Source organism: Acomys russatus, chromosome 30 (genome assembly GCF_903995435.1).
Source record: "Acomys russatus chromosome 30, mAcoRus1.1, whole genome shotgun sequence".
In the NCBI taxonomy this organism is placed as follows: Eukaryota; Metazoa; Chordata; class Mammalia; order Rodentia; family Muridae; genus Acomys; species Acomys russatus.
The window spans coordinates 31,916,451-31,935,499 of NC_067166.1; the positions used below are offsets into that span (position 1 = coordinate 31,916,451).

A 19,049-nucleotide genomic window follows, 5' to 3' on the forward strand; every position below is an offset into this window, starting at 1 on the left:
AAGAACCGACGTGGATTGTGGACCTCATGTTGTGACTTGACCTTCACACATGTGAGTGTGTACACAGAAGACAAGCTTCGACATGTTTGTTATACGGAGCTCTCAAGTTCAAGGTAGTACCTTGGCTAAGAGTCTGCTCCTTTCTCACTGGACTTGACATCTAAAGCAATCTACTTCAGAGTTCCAACTTTCATATTAATTTAAACAGAACAGTTGCACAAAGGAAGAGTATAGTAACTTGCAGCCTTTAAGGGCAAGTAGTGACTGAGCTGTGCTACTTTGCTATAGCTGTCTATTTCCCACAACAAATAACTTACAAAACTCTGCATGTCTATAGATAAAACTGCTTCAACTAGAAAACCTTAGGACTTATTTTCATTTAAACTATTTACACTTCTGGTTTTATAAAAATTTTCATATCCACTCATGGCAAATTAAAAACTTAACTAGGTATAAAACCATGCACAATGCCTTTTGAACCTTACACCTTTGACCCCCACTGTAGAAATGTGACTAATGACTGAGCTCTTCAGCCGAGCACATAGGTCTAACCGAGAAGCCGTAGAATGCTTGGCAGCAGAGCTTTCTTCTTGAAAGTCATGTAACTGGCACGTCACTCTGTGCTTAACACTATTCTCAAAGAAAGTTTATTTAAAAGCCAACCTGTATTTTGTGATCTACTTTAACATTTAAATGTTTTAGTTCTATCACAGATCACTGGCTTTCGCTACGATGATTCTACCTTTTTCCTTTTCATTTGTTCATAAATGAGAATGCTGCATGATCCCAAGATCAATAGACTTTTTCCTGTAATTCTAAGACGTCAACACAAAGCAAAGAGGACCACTACAGCTGCTTCCGTGTCCTGCAAGGTCTTGTCATCTTCCTTATATTACACCACATGACATAAATGAGACTGAAACATAAGGACTGGTCACCGATGGTGCACGGAGCTACAAACCAAAGAGGAAGGAAGCTAAGAGTGAGTGTGGGTGTAAGAGGGCCTTGATGACAGGAGGCGCACACTTCCAGGTTCCAACACTTAACTTTGGTATCATGCATTCAAAATGTCCTTTTCCTTCTCTTAGGACTCTTGAGACTATAAAAATCATTTCTGCTGTCTGATTAAGCACATCAATATAAATGAAGAAAGAAATAAAAAAACAACCAACATGATTATGGATATAAAACAATTGGCTTATGACTATTCACTGACCTGATTGAGTTACATGTGTATAATTTGAGAACTACTTTAACCACGGGCATTTCATTATCAAAATCTGCAGAGAATTTGTGAATCAATTAACGTATATGTGCTTGGAGTTCGGCAGAGCTACTGTCCCATGTAGTCAATGGAGACCCGTGTTTGATTCATAAGCAGGGACATACAGTAATGAAATGAAGAAATCCCAGACAGAAGTCACTTCTAGGAAGGAGGATGGAGTTCGTAGAGTTAAAGATAACAGTTACAGCTAGGACAAGCGTGGGCTGTGAGTACACTCTTCTTTGGTGTCAATATAGGTATCTGGCATTTAATTTTGGTCTCTTGAATGTGCATAACTGCAGTAGCTCATACACACATGCTCAGTGTGCAACTCTACTTCCTTTCTGTTCGCTCACCTCTTCAGGACAAGTCAAAGCTTAAAGAAAATGGCCTGCACTGCAAATCCAGCACTCTCCATACAACTAGGAGCACACGGTGAACCCAGTATCCCTGCGCGGAGATGCTGCTGTTTCAAAACTTTCCTGAGAACAGCACTTAAGTGGAGCAGAGCTAGTTCACTGTGGAAGACCGAAGGATGCTGCCATCACATGACGCAATGTGAAATAAAATAAAAAATGACAGAAAATATGAGAGTAGCTATTACAGGTGTGTTTCTGGTAGTAACATACTAGTAGCTACACCACAAAAAATAATCTGCATAGGAAGCATATATATTCCCATATATGTATAAACTGTAACTAAAGTGGAGAAAGAAGCATTCCATAAGGAATATTTATCATTAGTATCTTAAACACAAAATAATGTAATCACAAAACAATAAGTTTCATACAAGGGATAAAAAAATGAAGAGCTCATGAACATTTTAAATGGAAGTAGTCCAAACAATAAACACAGTCGTGAGTGGCAAAGAAAATCTTCTAGAAAACTTACACTTACATTAACCACACATATGAAACACAAATACAATTCCAGATGCTACTGTAAGAGACTCTACTTCCTCAGCAGTAAGTATCCCAAAAATGTTGCAACGATGAGAAACTCACCAGATAGATAACCACAAAAAGCTCTTTAGTTCATCTAAAGGGTAAACAAACAGGACTTAACAGTAAAATTTCAGAATACTAAAAAAGTTCCAAGAGACTCAAATACTTAGGTAGGGAGGAGATACAACATGGGTGTCAATAGAGCACCCAGTTCTTCAACAATTCAGAATTATGAAGAAAAATTGGTTTTGAATTTTCACCTGAGCCAAATTATCATTCAATAAAGACAGCTTGAGGCACACAAAACTTCCAAACCACTTTTCTAAAGACACTGCAGGAGAGTTCTTACTTTCAAATAGAGTAAGCCAAGAAAGAGATCAAGACACTAAAAAAGGGAAACGGGGAATTCTTCCTAGAAAGAGACCAAAGAAAAATATTCCAGGACAAGAACTGTGTCAAAGCTTATGAAGACCAAACAGGAGATGGCTGAGCAGGTGAGCATGCCAAGATGGTAAGCTTGGGGACCTGAGTTCAGCTTGAGACCATGGAGGAGAAAACTGACTCCTCAAACTGTCCTGCTCGCTCCCCACATGTACACATGCATAAAGTAATGCATTAAACATAATTGCATTAAGTTTATAAATAAACAAAGGCTCCATAGTTATCATTCTATGGAAAACAAAATGGTGTACTAATCTGCTGATAAACCATAGCATTGGGAAAACTTCGTTTCCATGAAATGAAAATAAATTATTCAATGAAGGCAATAAAATCTGTTTTACTACAAACAATATTTTCATGGATGGATAAAAATGGAATGAGGTGGCATCTTTCTTTATGTTTTACTTTTTTTGTGTTGTTGTTGCTTTGGTTTTTTGGTTTTGTTTTGTTTTTGAGACAGGTTTCTCTGTGTAGCCTTGGCTGTCCTGGACTTGCTTTGTAGACCAGGCTGGCCTCAAACTCACAGAGAGCCAACTGCCTCTGCCTCTCCGAGTCCTGGGACTACAGTCATGAGCCACCACACCCAGATCTACATTTTACTTTTTAAACTACCATACTATTTTGAAATTTTAAGAAGGTACATAAAGAATTTTGACTGAATATGACCAAGTTGTACTGTATACATAAGAAACTGTCAAATAATAAATTTAACATATCCTAAAAACTCTGTCAAGAATTCAACAAAAGAAACCTCTCTAACAATCAATGAATATTTTAAAAATTAAACATGTCTAATAGTATTAAGTTAAAAACCAATTAAGTTTGCACTGTTAATGATGGTTTGAAGGATACATTGCAAAAGACAGAACCAGGAGGCACCAGACTAGGCTGATGTTCATTTCCTGTGTAGGCTTCATGAGACTGTAATAGACTTCAGTTACTAAATACACGATGGTAGCAGCCACCGTGAAATCCACCAGCCACTGGTATTCAGGAAAGTAATGCAATGCTGAAAAATAAAAGTCCAAGAAAAGTTCAGGTTAAAATTTAAGCTTATGAGGATATATCCATATAATTTAAAGTGTGTCAGATTTAGTCTATTTGGAGACTTGAACTGTAAAATGTATAAACATTAAAAATGCAGCAAACAGTCAAATTTTTGGCATTTAAAACTAAATTTTGATAGGTCATAAATTAAGTAATGAAAATAATCCTGAACTGATTACTGCAAATTATTTAAATTGCTGTTAATGCATGAATGCAAATATATTGTTTTCTTAACAGCTTATTTTTACGAAAATTACATGAATAATTTTCCTTTGGTGTATCTAGCTATGTTTACATTAACATTACTGAATACAACTTGCTTTAAAATCCAAAAGTTTTACACTGATTTCAGAGTTAAACTTTGCTCTTAACCACTGATACAGGACTAGTCTGTAAGTTACTTGCACACACAGTAAGTGAACAAACATGCTTCTTACTCTCTTTAAAAAAAAAAATAAAGATACAATAATGGATTTACGTAAAACCACTGCCCTTCAACAATGATTCCATAATTCCACGCCTACATTAAAAAAAAGTCTCTGACAGGACATGTAGTTCCACTGCTCTATGTATTTCATCTAAACTTTTTATAAAGCATAGTACGGTTTATTTCCTCCTGAGTGTAATAGTTACTGACTATGTACACAGCCAACCAAAGTAAAGCAGATATCCTTGGCCATATATTAACCCATACGCCGCCTTTTTATGTCTATTTAATAATATAACAACATATGTCTCTTCAATAGGCCACCAGGGGTCAAAAGGAGTTCCCAGAGGGCAGACAGCTCAGCTGTAAAGAGCTTGCTTGTATGAGGCACTTGGTTCAATATGGAGCGCCACATAGCGGGAGACGTTCAGACAAAGCCCCCTGCATCGCCGTGCACACATGGCATGCATTCACAACAGCACATAAACATCAAGGCCCACTTCACTGCAACTCTGGTTAACAGGAGTGTTCCTGATATTAAGTAGCCAGTTTTTGAACTAGTACCATTTGCAAGTAGTTCTCAAAGTGTTTACATGGAATCATATGTTTAAGAAACTACATGCTACGGAATGGACCTAGGCCCTCTGCACACATGCAACAGCTGTGCAGCTGGTCTTCATGTGGGAGTCCTGAAGCAGGAGCAGGGGCTGCTTCTGCCCATATCCCCTGCCTGTGGGTCCCTTTCTTCTAACTGAGCTGCCTTGCCTAGCCTCAATACAAAAAGATCCAACTAGCCTTACTGTAACTTGATATGCCAAGGTGGGTTGAAATCCATAGAAGGTCTCCCTTTTTCTGAGGAGAAGAGAAGGGGTGGTGAGAAGGAGGGACCGGGAAGAGGGAGGGGAAGCTGTGACTAGGCTGTAAACAAATAATAGATGATGATAATAAAAATAAACTACATGCTAAGCCATATTACCAAAGTGCATTGTTTAAGTTAAAATAGCCAAGTTCTCACTGGTTTGTTTTGTAATATCCAAAATAAAACTGTGCCCAGTTATTCTTTTTTAATAAATTAGAAAAAAGTCTACAGAATGATTCCTAGTGATTTTCTGCTACACTAACCGATTGGTGCCTAGTCCAATCGTCATCAGAGAGGCATCACCCAGCAACTGATGAGAACAGATGCAGAGGCCCACAGCCAAACATTAGGCAGAGCTCAGGGAACCCCACAGAAGAGAGGGAAGACGGATTGTAAGAACCAAAGGGTCAAGGACAGCAGGAGAATCAACAAAGCATGGCTCATAGGAGATCAGAGACTGAAGCAGCAACCATAGATCCTACACAGGGTCTGTGCAGGCCCTCCGCATACATGCTGTGGCTAAAGCTTCGGGACTTTGTTGGACAGCTAACAGTGGGAGTGGGGGTGTTTCTGACTCTTTTGCCTGCTAGCAGTACCTTTTCCCTCTTACTAGGTGGCCTTGTCCAGCCTTGATATGAGGGTTTATGCCTGGTCTTATTGTAACCTGTTATGCTGTACTCAGTTATTAACACAGGGAGGCTTGCTCTTTTCTGAAGGGAAACAAGAGCATTGGATCTGGGTCGGGGGCGGGATTGGAGGAGGAGAGGCTGTGCTTGAGATGTATAAGAGAAGAAGAAAGAAATAGAAAAAGAAAAAAAAGAGATTGGTACTGATACCTACCCCAAGACCTCTGAGTATAACATGATTGGCAAAGTAGCTGGTAATTTTTTCAATAAATATTAGCTGTTAATAAAAATAGCAACAATATACAGAAACTAATGAGCACTTTTGCACAAGTAAACACATATACAGAACTAAGAAAAACAAATGTGATAACTAGTAATCAAAATAACAAGGTGTTTGTAAGAGTGCATGAAAAAGTAAAAAGAAAAAGAGGATGGCCATCAATCTTAGCTCATGAGACTGATTTACGAAACTTGTGACTGGCATCTGTGGGCTTTAGGTTGCTGCTCTAGATAGTTAAAAAGTTTTATATAACTAATAATGCCCACTGATAAAGATTCTGATGCTAATCTATATCATAAAATTATTTTACATAAGATGGTAAATAAATATTATGGTTTTGTTGAAATTGGTATGGCATAGTACTAGGAAAGATCAAATTACAGAACAATACTTTATGCATTATCTGAAGTATTGTTTAAGCTGATGCATCGCCATTTCAATATAAGACAAAACAGACCTAAAATCCAAAGTAATCCGAGTAGGTAAAAAACGAGACTACAAAATCATCAAAGGCAAATCCACCAAAAGGACGTTGAAATTTTTAAGATCTAAGTTCATAAAAGAAAAACTACTACAACTAAAATTATAATCTGACCCTCAAACCGCGATAGTGAGTGACTTCAACACCACACTCTCTCAAATCAGCAGGTCATCCAGACAAAAGCTAAACAGAGAAATGCTGTAGCTATCAGATGTTATAAACCAATGGACCTAGAGGATACTTACAGAACATTTTACTGAAACACAAAAGTATACACCTTCTTCTCTGCATCTCACAGAACCTTTTCAAACTCTGACCACATTCTCATACATAAAGCAGGTCTCAACAGATACAAAGAAATTGACATAACTTTCTGCATCCTATCAGACCACCTTAGATTAAAGCTGGATTTCAACAACAGAAAGCTTACAAACTCATGGAGACTGAACAACTCTCTACTGAAGGAAAAATGGGTCAAAACAGAAATAAAGAAAATAAAAAGTTTAGAATTCAATGAAAGTGAACACACAGCATACCCAAACTTATTGGATACATTGAAAGTGGATCTAAAAGGCAAGCACATAGCACTAGTGCCTATATTGAAGAAATAAAACAAACAACAACAAAAAGCAAAAAAAGAGAGCAGCTTAATAGCACACTTGAGAATTATAGAATGAGAGAGAATGGGGGGGGGGCAGATATCAAACTCAGGGACGAAATCAACAAAATAGAAAAAAGCCACAAAGAATGAATTAAATGAGGAGTTGGTTCTTTGAGAAAAATCAACACAATTGATAAACCCTTAGCCAAATTAACTAAGAGATGAAAAGAAAAGATCCAAATTAATAAAATTGGAGACGAAAAAATGGAACATCACAACAGACACCTAGGAAATCCAAAAAATCTTAAGGATAGTCTTCAAAAATACGTACTTCACCAAACTAGAAAATGTAAAAGAAATGGCTAACCATCTAACAGTTAAATCAAGATCAGATAAACAATTTAAATAACCATAAACACCCAGTGAAATAAAAGCAGTAATTAAAGGTCTACCAACCAATAAAAGCCCAAGGTAAGATTAATTCAACACAGAATTCTAATAAACCTTCAAAAAAGAATTAATACCACCACTTCTCAAATTATTCTGAAGGAACATTGTTTAATTCTTTTTAAGAGGCCACAATTACCCTAGTACGTAAACCTCACAAAGACCCACCGAAAAAAAACATTAACAACCAATATCTTGGATAAATATAGATGTAAGAATTTACAATAAAATATTTGCAAACTGAATCCAAGAACAAAGTAGACTTCATCCCAGACATAGATAAATGTAGTCCACCAAATAAACATATTTAAGTAAAAAAAAAAAAAATTACATGATCATCTTACTAGATGCCTTTGACAAAATAAAGCACTTCTTCATGATAAAAGCCCTAGAGAGACTAGGGCTACAAAGGACATATCTAAATATAATAAATGTAATTTGCAGCAAATCCACAGCCACTGTTGACATAGAGAAACTCAAGAATTTCCAGTAAAACCAAGAAAAAGACAAAGGTGCCCACTCTCTTCTTACCTGTTCAATACATGGTACTTGAAGTAAGACCGAGAGTACTATGACAACTAAAGAAGATCAATGAGATACACAGAGAAAAGGAAGTCAGCGCATCTTTATGATTTTATACATAAATGACCCTAAAAAAATTCCACCAGAACTTCTACAGCTGGTAAAAACTTTAAGCAAAGTAGCTGGATACAAGCAAAAATCTATATACAAATGATAAACTGATTGAGGAATCAGGGAAACAATACCTGTCACAAACACTTGGGATACCTCTAATAATGTAAGTGAAATATTTATAGAATAAAAATTTTAAGACATTGAAGAATGAAACAGATGATATCTGAAAAGGAAAGATGTCCCATGCTCATCATTTGGTAGGACTAATACACAATGATACCTGGCCATCCCACCAAAAGTAATCTACAGATTCAATGCAATCCCCATCGAAAGTTCAGCACAAATCTTCACAGAAATTCAAAATACAATCACTGTGCAGCTTCATATGAAAAAACAAGCCAGGATAGCTTACACATTTTGAATTGTAAAGGACCTGCTAGAGGTATCACTATACCCTAGGTCAAGGTGTACTACAGCATGGTTCTAACTTATTATAAACAGACATAATGATGAGTAGACTCAAACTGAAGGCCCACACATAAGTCCACACACTTACGAACTCCTGATTTTTGAAAAAGAAGATAGAAATATACAATGGAAAAAAGACATCATCTTCTTCAAATGATACTGATCAAGCTGGATGGCTGGGAACATAGATCCCACCTAGTACCAAAACACTACTTTAAATGGATCATAAGGCCAGATACGCTGAATCTGGCAAAAGAGAAAGTGGGGAATAGTTTTGAACTCCTTGGCAAAGGGCATGATTTTCTGAACAGAACACTGTTAACAGACACAAAGACCAATTATCAATGGAACTTCGTGAAACTGAAAAGCTCCTGTATGGCATGGGGTACCATCATTCGGACAAAGTCACAGGTTACAGAACGAGACAGATTTTTACTAACCACATATCCAATAGAGGGCTAATACTCAAAATATATAAAGAAAAACACTGGACATCAAGAAATGAATAGCCAAGAAGTAGTGGTGGTGCAATGCCTTTAATCCTAGCCCTTGAGAGGCAGAGGCAGGTGGATCTCTGTAAGTTTGAGGCCAGCCTGGTCTAAAAGAGCGAGTCCTAGGACAGGCCAGGCTACACAGAGGAACACTCATCCATAGCTAGTGAGAGTGCAAACTTGTACAGTTGCTATTGAAATCAGTGTGGAAGGTCCTCAGGAAGCTGAGAATCGATTTATCTCAAGATCCTGCCTGTGTGGCATGCTGCTGCAATACTCGCACAAATATACCCAAGGATTCTATATCCTACTACAGATACGCCTGCTCAACCATGGCTCACTGAGACTCTATTTGTAATAGTAAGAACCAAGAAACAACCTAGATGCCCATCGACTGATGAATGAATAACGAAAATGTGGTACATGTCACAATGAAATATTACTCAGCTGTTAAATGTGAGATAACCCAGAAAGACAAATATGGGATGTATCTGCTTATATGTGGATATTAGCTTTTAAGCCATCAATTGGCATACTATAATCTATATAAGCACAAGGATTAGGTATAAAACAATGGACCAGGGGGGTGAGGATGATCTCCCACGGAAGCTAAAATGAAATATGTAAGTACGGGGGGACACGGGGAGACTGAAGCTGGAGGAATAAACAGGACGGTGGGTACGGAGGGGCATGTCAGCAGGAGCAGCTAACACTAAGGGTCAGTTGAGGAGTCACACTAAAGCCTACTCTAGAAGCTTCCTAACATGTATACATTATATGCACAAAATATAACTGGAGTCCCCAATAACAATGCCCCATCTAGACACCTGTCATCACCAAGTGAAAACTTCAGTGCTAGGAATGGGTTACATCTAATTGCAATCCTGGCCAAAGGGGTCCCATGGAAACCCCCAACAACTCAGGCTAGTGGTTGCTTTCTATAAATTCATGGTAAGGCCCTATTGCTGAAGACAGCACATACAATTTCAGTGACCACAAAGAAGCCGAGCTGGTGCCTAACTAGAGCCTTCCCCCCTACTGACTAGTGTTCATAGTACTGGAAGGAACTCTGCATGCTACCAGAGGAGAAAGATAACCACTAACTCACCTCCAAACCCTGTGATCTACAATGATGGCCTGCCTGCATGATATGCTGTTGCAATGTTTGCACAAATGCTGTGGGAACAACCATGCACTCTTTGGATTTAAGTCACACTCCAGCCACGGAACCTACGCCTGACACGGCTCAGGTGGCCAAGAATCTGACACTGGATAGGCCACGAGCCTAGGGGAAAATTAAATACTACTGTTCTGCTATAGGAACATAATAATAAGTGATTCTTAATAACATTTTGCTATAGGTGACTCATCGTCTTTCTTGCTTGGCCATCATCAGAGTTCCTCTTGCAATCATGGGAACTAACAACTGAACAATGAGCAGAGAGTGAGGGACCTTGGAAGAGTCAGGCCCAAATGGGATACCTTGATCAAACCCCTCCCTACAGAGTTCAGGAAGCTATGTGATAGAGGAGAAAGAAAGACTGTAAGAGGCAGAGATGATGGATGACTCCAAGGAAATAGTGTCTTCCAAATACAACAAGCTGATGTACACATGAACTCAGAGGCAGTGGTGGCATGCACAGGACGTGCAAAACTTTAAGCCAGGTGGGGTCCCAATGCTGAGAAATGGTAGGTGGACATGGGGATCCATCCCTAACAAAGAAGCCATCTCCAACTGACACTGGAAATTAGTTTTCTCCAAGAGAGTCTTACTGGGTATCCTGACTACACTTAAGGGTAGGCCCCATACCAAGTAATCGATGACCAGCACAAAGCGAATTCACTGCTATTTTTTGTAAACTTTCTGCCTCATAATGTTTCAGCCTTTTTTGTCTTACTGATCTTTTCCTTGGTTATTATGGTTTCTGATTTTGTGTGTGTGTGTGTGTGTATGTGTGTTTAATGGCTTTTGGTGATAGTGGTGGTGGTGGTGGTGGTGTGTGACTTTTCTTTTTTTTAATTCTGGTTTGTTTGGGGGTTTTGTTATGCTGTATTGTTTTCTAAAGAAGGAGGGGGCATTGAGTTGGGAGGGTGGAGTACTGGAGAGAATCCAGGAGTTAGGAGAAAGAAAACCCTGGTTAGAATATAAAGTATGAAACTTCTTCTTAAAAAAAGTATTGATTAATGTGTTAGTTGCCCATTTTTCATGTAACCCAGAGGTTCCCACATTTGATTAAAAATCAATACCAGCTGTTGCAGTTTTGGAGTTAAATTCCCAGATCCTATTCTAAAGTCAATGAATTTTTAAAGATTAGAATAAAGAATCTTTATTTTTAAAGATCTCTTCAGGTAGTATGAATGTATTAAGGCCTGAAAGCCACTGTTAGGGACAGCATCACTTCAGCCATTCCCTACCCCCTCTAGGATTCAGTCAGCTTCATATAAAATTCATTAAAACTTAAAATAATTAAGGTTATATTATTACAGAAACTGAGTGGGTAAAGTAAATTTTTATTTTGATGTATTTACTGGATAAAAATGAATTGTGAACAAAATTTTTTCAACTTCTTAATACTTAACACTATTGCAATAGTCGAATTACTAAAATTTAGATAATTTAACATGCAAATGTAGTTTAAAGTGCATTGTGAAAGGAAGTAAGAATTTTGGAAATTACAGCCTAATAAGCAGATGGTGTAACAAGGCTGGGTAAATGGGCTGCTTTACAGAACTGGGAAAATAATACCATATGAACAGAGAAGAAATGTTTCGTTTGTATAAAGACTTTGGAGCTTTTAAGGTCATTTGAGAAAGATAGTTGTTAGATTCCATACTCTGTGTAATGAACTCATTATTAGAAAATATACAAAATGTACCCCATAGGCAGACAAACCCATGGCCACAACTAATAAGAGCATTTTCATTGCCACAGACTGCTCTCTACAGAGCACTTCACAAGATCCACCTTACCCAGAGTATCCACTTCTGTAACGGACTTGGTTTCTAGATGAAGGTCAATGTCTTTTGGAATGGTGAGTGGCTTATTTTCAATGTGACCATTATATTTTCTGCAAAAATTAGACAAGTGACACACACACACACAAACTAAATTAGTTACCCATGCACTTATGTCATAGTAAAAACAAAAGAGGTTTTAAGTTTCATTCTAATGTCACCCTAGAGGAGGTCAGATACGCAAAACAGTTTTCCAAAGGAGACTACAAAAATGCTGAGGTAAATTATGTGACAGTGCAGATACCCAGAGGAAGAACTGCCTAAACTAGCAAGAGCAACAAAATTTTGCTTGCTAATATAGTGTTTCACACCCATTTTTCCTACTATCTTTTGAAAATTTAAAAGCAACCTTTTGTAGGTACAAGATTAAAGGAAAAAAGAAAAATAATTCTCTTTAAATGTCTGTATGTACACACACACACACACACACACAAATATAGCTGTAGTGCAGGGCAGAGGTGAACGGATATATTAAAAGTAGTGTTTGTAGGCACCTCAGAAACATGAAAGGCAGCCATAGAGGAGCCTACAAAGGCTAACAGGTGGGGAAAACCAGCAAAGTTCTTTCAGAGTACTTGTGCCACTCCCAAACAATGAAATGGATATAAAAAGTAACGAGCCCAGTTTTAGTAACATTATTTTCACCATTGTATTTACTCTTAATAAATAAAAATGGGGGCACTCTGGTGCCAGTATTTCATGTGGGGAAGCAAGCCTGCACTGCTGCTGTGAGTAAGTAGAGCGCAGCAGCAGTGCATGTCTCTGTAATCATGACTCAGGAGAAATTCCTGTATGGGCAACCTGGGCATGCGGTTCCACTGGAGACCGCCTGCCTGGCTTGCCTGTGATCCTGGGCTTGCTCTATGGTGGTGACACAGGGCTGCTAATGGGAACTGGAGGCAGGAGGGCCAAAAGTTACCCATTACCAGCTTGGGCTACATGAGAACATGGTTTAAAAAAAAAAAAAAAAAAAAAAAGGCAAAATGATAGATTATAAGGCATGCAAAAAAGAATCCAGGTAGTTTCAAAATGAATAATACACTGTATAGCTGAATCTCACAGCCGTTTAACGTGGTAAGAATGGCCATCAGCAGAGTTAGTGGTTGAAAACACAAAAGCAACTAAAAACAAACCTGGAGTGAAATACTGGTCCTTCCATATATAAAATTGGAAAATTTATTTGACATTAAAAAAAATTTTTTTTTTTAATGATTTTTGTATGTATGGGTGTTTCTGGCAGAATCTGTGTACCACATGCATCCGGTGTTCGCAGAGACCAGAAAGGGGCATCATAGCCAACAGAACTGGAGCTACACAGTTTGTGAGCTGCAGAGTGGGTGCCAGGGATTGAACCCTGGACTTCTGGAGCAACAGCCACTGCTCTTAGCCACTGTGCTATCACTCCAGCCACTCATTCACTTTTCATCAACAGCTTTTCGGTGAAATATAAATTAAATTATTTAGGGAGGCTGCCTATACTAAGTTGCAGCTGTACATAAAATATTTTGGAAACTGTAACACTGGTTAAGAATACTGTATAAAAAAAAAAAAAAAACAACTGAAAATTAAAAGTGGAAGGGCTTCTGACTAATAATCCGATAAACTTCAAGATATACTGTACCAAGTGTACTAAGGATAGCCTCAGCTGATTTCCAGCTGAGGGAGCTGAAGTTATAACATGGAGGGGACATAAACACGGACTTGCTCTGAGAAGAGCGAGCAGGTAGAAGAGCCCTACGTGACGATGCCCAGTCTTTCCAGTTCACAGACGTGACTGACTCGGTGAGGCTTGTTGGCAGAGTTCAAGCATTAAACACATAAAATCTGAAGAGCTGGGGCAAGGACTAAAGCTCAGTAGCACGTGAGGAAAAACAATACACTGACTGAATGAAACCTATGTCTACTAAAAAGTAGCTCCACACCCCCAGAGTCCAAAAAGAAATCTCAGAAAGACCTGTAGATATCACTGTAGCTCTTCTCTTAACCCACGCAAACACCTATAAAATGGTTTTCCTAACTTAAATCAGAAAAAGTTTTCTGAGTAAAACAGCAATTGTCTTGAGCTTACACACTGTTTTCACTGAAACTTATATGGATCCTAATGCCAAATATATTAACTACTCAAGAATAAAGTTAATCTTTGAGTAAAGCAATTATTATTTTGTGCTTATATTCTAATTTCTATTTTACTGGAATTTGCATGGGTCCTGATCTGCAATTTATCAACTACTTACAACATAATTAATAAGCATTCAAAGCCTAAAATATATCTGCATAAATTATGTTAACTATATTGTAAGTTAGAAGCTCATCCACGTAACTCACCTGTCTCTTTTACTTTTTCCTTTCTGCTGCTTCCCTGCAAGGATTCTTAATTCTTCTTCTGAAGGATGTTGATACCATCTCAAACTAAGGGAGGGAAAAAAAAGCCCTTTTAAATAAATCACTTAAAATGACCAAGTTATTCATTTATTCTACAGATACTCGTACTGAGTTTCCAATTTGTGAAGACACTGCAGGAAAATAATCAGGCGACAACTGTAATGCAAAAGGCTTAGGTTCATACCCAGCCAGCACTTGGTAAGCACTTACTAGATGCCAGGCCCTGCTGTGCTGTGCCTATTTCTAGCATCCTACAGTTTCCTAAGCAAAAATGACACCAGCTCTGCAGGCCATTGGGCACATTAATTCTCCACCTATCCTTCATTTGAACAAAGTGATAGTTCCCTTTAAAAGAATGCTCACGGGATGCTCTCTCACACTTACACATCATCTTCTCTTCTCTCCTTTCTACCGCATAAAATATCCACGTCCTTTATTCTTCCCAGACACCAACCATTGCACTGTGATTTTCCTCCTTTGCTGAGGCCTCACTATTCACCAAGGACTTACATTTAATAATCTCATCTTTCCCTTAGTGTATGCATGTTACCATCACGTCTGTGCTTTAAACTGTCCCCAGGCTACTGCAAACACTTTCTTCAGACTTTGCGCTCTACTTAGTTCTCTGTAGCCATGACCTTTCTGCCTTCCTTCCCTTGGACATCCTTCTCATCCACCCATGCTGAGCCCACTCTCAGTTCTTTTTCCATATAGAGATCTTGTCTTAGTACAGTAGGCCATTTAAACCCTTCCCAAGGCTATGCAAGGCAGTGCACTGAGCAGGCTATGCAAGGACTCCCATCAAGAGCCTTACCATTGTACTCTGACAAAGGATGCATACACACCTTGTATTGCTATACTATTTTTTTAAACCACAAACCTCTAGACTATGAAATGTCTAAACTTAAAGAAATAATTACAACTAGCTTGCTGTTTTAAAAAAAATGCTACAAAATTGACAATCTGAGTAATATAGAGTTGATAAAAACTTTGAGATGACATTGGGTGTGTGTTCATTTTTAAGTTTACATAATTTAGAAAGATACTGAAACATTTATGGCTGAAAGTAATACAATGTTGGGGTGAGGGTAGATGAAGCCAAGAAGAGATGAAACAGTCTGGGCACTAGCTACTGCCATGGCTACACAGAAATTTATGGTATTAAACTGTACCTGAACATTTCCACTAAGACAGGTTCCAAGGCCTTAAACATGTACAGAACTTGTGACTTGCTGCTCTCGTAGCCTTGCTTGATGAGCCATGAGCTCAATTCTCCTGACTCCTTTTCAATCATTTCCTCCTTCAAAAGGATACTCTACCTTGACTAAATGACATTTGATTTGTCATAAATTCTTTTATCTTTTGTTGCTTTTGCATATATTCTTCTCTCTGGCTATGAACACCTATGCTGCAGCTTATTTCTTCTTTCACAAGGCAGTATTCCAGAGATATAATATAAAATGCATCATGTGTTCTTTGCTCATTCTGGATGATGCTTCAACAGTCCAATCTGACAGGTGGTTGGTTATGCTAATGAGGCAACACTAGTAGAATCTGGTCACCTTTGGAAACCCATGATTAAAGGGTTTGAACTTTCCATCACTTAACCTCCAGTTATGGGAAAGAGATTAGAGTTTAAGTTCAATTGTTTAAATCAACGATATAAAATCTATTACATAAACTTCGACTTTTGGATGGACCTCCCTAAAAACTCTGGATGTCAAAGCTTGCTGTAACCTGGTTGGCTAACAAATGGATGGGCCCAGAAGGGAAAACTTTCAACGTGTCCTTGTGTTGGCAGCAGAGGGCTGGCCACAAAGGTCAATGTATGTTTACACAGCATGGCATTGCTATGGATAATATGGATATCCAGCATGGCTAATGCTAGATATCCAGGGGCTCACGGGAATCCTCAAGTGAATAGTGATATCCTCTGTGTATGACTATTGTTGGCAAAACACAGCTTTCACACTGGTCTTGTGTAAATGTTGTCCTAAGGACAGGCTTTTGGCAATGTGTCTGTCCACAGGTGTCTGTACCAGTCTGCATGTGACTATGCCCTCTTGTGTGTGGCTTGTGAGTATCTTGTGGCTTTTGCCTGCACTGAATAAACTGTCTTGTCTGCCTGTGACTATTCACATCTTCTTAAGCTTCCAGGCGTCCTATGACCCGCCTTCTTTCCCGGCATGAGACTCACAGCTCAGCTCTGCCCAAGAACACCAGGCAGGAGTTATATTTTCCTGTCTGTCTCCTGCAAACCAGTCTTGCTCCACACAAAGGCAGGAAACTAAAACTACATTGGTCCCTCTGGTGAGCAGCTTTGGGACTAGACGTCTACATTTTTAGCATAGTGTATGTTACATATTTCCTTCCATTTCAACCCATCTCCTAAATGACTGCAGGTTACCGCTTTGGAGGCGAGCATTAAGGTGGCAGGAAAGGTCCTTTACCTTCCAGCCACAGAAGCGAAATCTATGTCAGGCAGAGACAAACTGTTAAGAAGAGGGGAAGAATACTGACTCTTTTAAGGTAACACTCGGAGATGAAGCTTATAAGTTCTGGTTCTTAATTAGCAAGTAATTTCAGGCTCCAAGTGAGTACAAAAACATGCAAAGCCAATCCCTACGGGTTAGCTATATAAAAACTGGATACCTGACCTATAGCAAGAACAGCAGACAGTCAGGCCAACTCTCAGTACTAAGGACAATGAAAGGGACTTCCATCAAACCTCAAGAGAGCTCTACGTTCAGAATAATAACCTTTCAAAACTGAATAACCCAGAAAGTGACTTGCTCCAAAAATAAGTGTTTTAAGACTTAAAAAAAAAAAAAAAAATACTGACTCTTTTAATGAGATAATAGATCTTTCCTTTCGAGAATTCCCACCCTCTGTACAGCTGCTCACATAGCACCAGACCTCTTTTCTCAAATGCTCAGAAAATTGTAATTTTCCTTTTTCTTTTTTCTCTCTCTTTTAAAAACATAACGTACCTGATGCACTGGGTTTCCTTGTTCATCTACCCCCCCACTCCCCCCCCGGGAGTGGCTTTCTGCTCTGACCCTTGATGCCTGATTTTAAGAGGCATTTTCATTTCTCCATCCTGCTTTTCCAGGCAACTGCCAACATATACAGGTTGCCTACCCTTAAGTTTTTCTTTTTAAGACTCAACAAAATTTCCCTAAAGATTTCTTCTTAGTCTGTTCTTAAACTCCCTTATTAATGTAACGAAGAACCCAAGAGGGGCCTGCATGTGAGGATTTTTTCTAGTGGTCCTTAAAATTTCCTCAAACTATTCCAACTCCACATGCAAAGGACACAGAAACTGTGTGCCTTTCCCCAGATCTTATCATATATGCATCTTTTATAAAATTATAAGTACAGAAGTTTTTTGAAGTTTATGAATCACTCTATGTGAATTACTGAGCTGGAGCATAGCCAGCTGCCAGTCAGATGAAAACCATGTAAACCTCTAATTCTCCTAAAGTTGACCATTTACAATTTTTTTGTATACTGCAAAGCTACTATAGTTGCTGGCATATAGTGAGTGTGCAAAAAGGATCTCTGAACCAAAATATTTCAGCTTTCCTCCTAGTATATTGGATATACATACATACATACACACACACATACATATTTATATGTGCATCTACATACACACAAACACACAGACACACACACATACAGACACACACACGCGCACGCACGCACGCATACCTCAGAAAGTCTCTAGTTACAATTACAAGGTGAGGAGGAACTTCCTGCCATTTCTATTCAAGGCCAGAACTTTAACTTACAGTTGACTCGTTATTTGCGGTAGTTATGTTCTATGAGTCGCCGCGAAACACTGAACCATTGCTCCTAGGGGAAATACAGGGTCAGGTTCCTGAGAGTCTCTGGTTGGTCACAACATCCTTCATTAAATGATCAAGACATAATAACCATGTTATATGTGTTTCTGTTTTAAAATGCTTTATATAAGATTGCTGATTTGTTAACATTGAATTCACAGCAAGTCACACTACCTCATGACTGAAAATAGCCTTTTTAATTTCTACAATCATAAGTATGGCATTTCCCCATGTTCTGTGAATCATTCCAACATAATTTGCAAGAGATAAATCCCTGATTTTGTTTGCTTACAAATATTAGATAATGACTTCACCTTATGTTTAGAGGCCATTTTATTTTATATCTAATTTTATTTGGTCTTTTGCTATAGGATCTCTCTATCCATCCTGGCTGTCCTAGAACTTAATCTGTGGATTAGGCTAGTCTCAGAATCATAGAGATAAACCTGTCTCTGCTTCCTGAATGCTGGGATTAAAGGCATGCATCATTGTGCCTGGTCTGGAAGTCATTTTAAAATGCAAAACTATCAATAAAAAGTCAAAGTAAAATAAAAATAGCCGTAACGGGACAAAAAGGATGTCTACTTGTGAAAGCTAAAATAATCAAGCAGAATTTCCTTGTAGGCCCCAACTGGGAACATATGTATAGGTCTGTCTACACAAACTTTTTACTATTTGCAGAATTCCATGGCTGCTTAGTAAAGCTCTACTCACGTATTGACTCTGGTGTTACAAATATTTTATAAGTAGAAAAATCTCAAATGTAGAATCCCCAAATCATGTCGAATGCAT

The 19,049-nt window shown here is 38.4% G+C and overlaps 1 protein-coding gene across 6 annotated transcripts in view; it reads right to left on the reverse strand.

Annotated features, from left to right (window-relative positions):
• Tmem161b (transmembrane protein 161B) overlaps positions 1-19,049 on the reverse strand; it is an 81,053-nt gene that overhangs the window by 20,207 nt on the left and 41,797 nt on the right. For 3 of the 6 annotated variants that reach the window (XM_051172587.1, XM_051172590.1, XM_051172586.1), the window contains 3 exons: positions 14,353-14,436; positions 11,983-12,080; positions 3,502-3,658 (listed from right to left, as the gene is read on the reverse strand). In XM_051172587.1, coding sequence (XP_051028544.1) covers positions 3,502-3,658; positions 11,983-12,080; positions 14,353-14,436 — 339 coding nt within the window. Of the gene's footprint in view, positions 1-3,501; positions 3,659-11,982; positions 12,081-14,352; positions 14,437-18,203; positions 18,736-19,049 lie in introns of those variants that run through there. The other 3 variants (XM_051172589.1, XM_051172592.1, XM_051172588.1) reach the window with 3 other exon arrangements.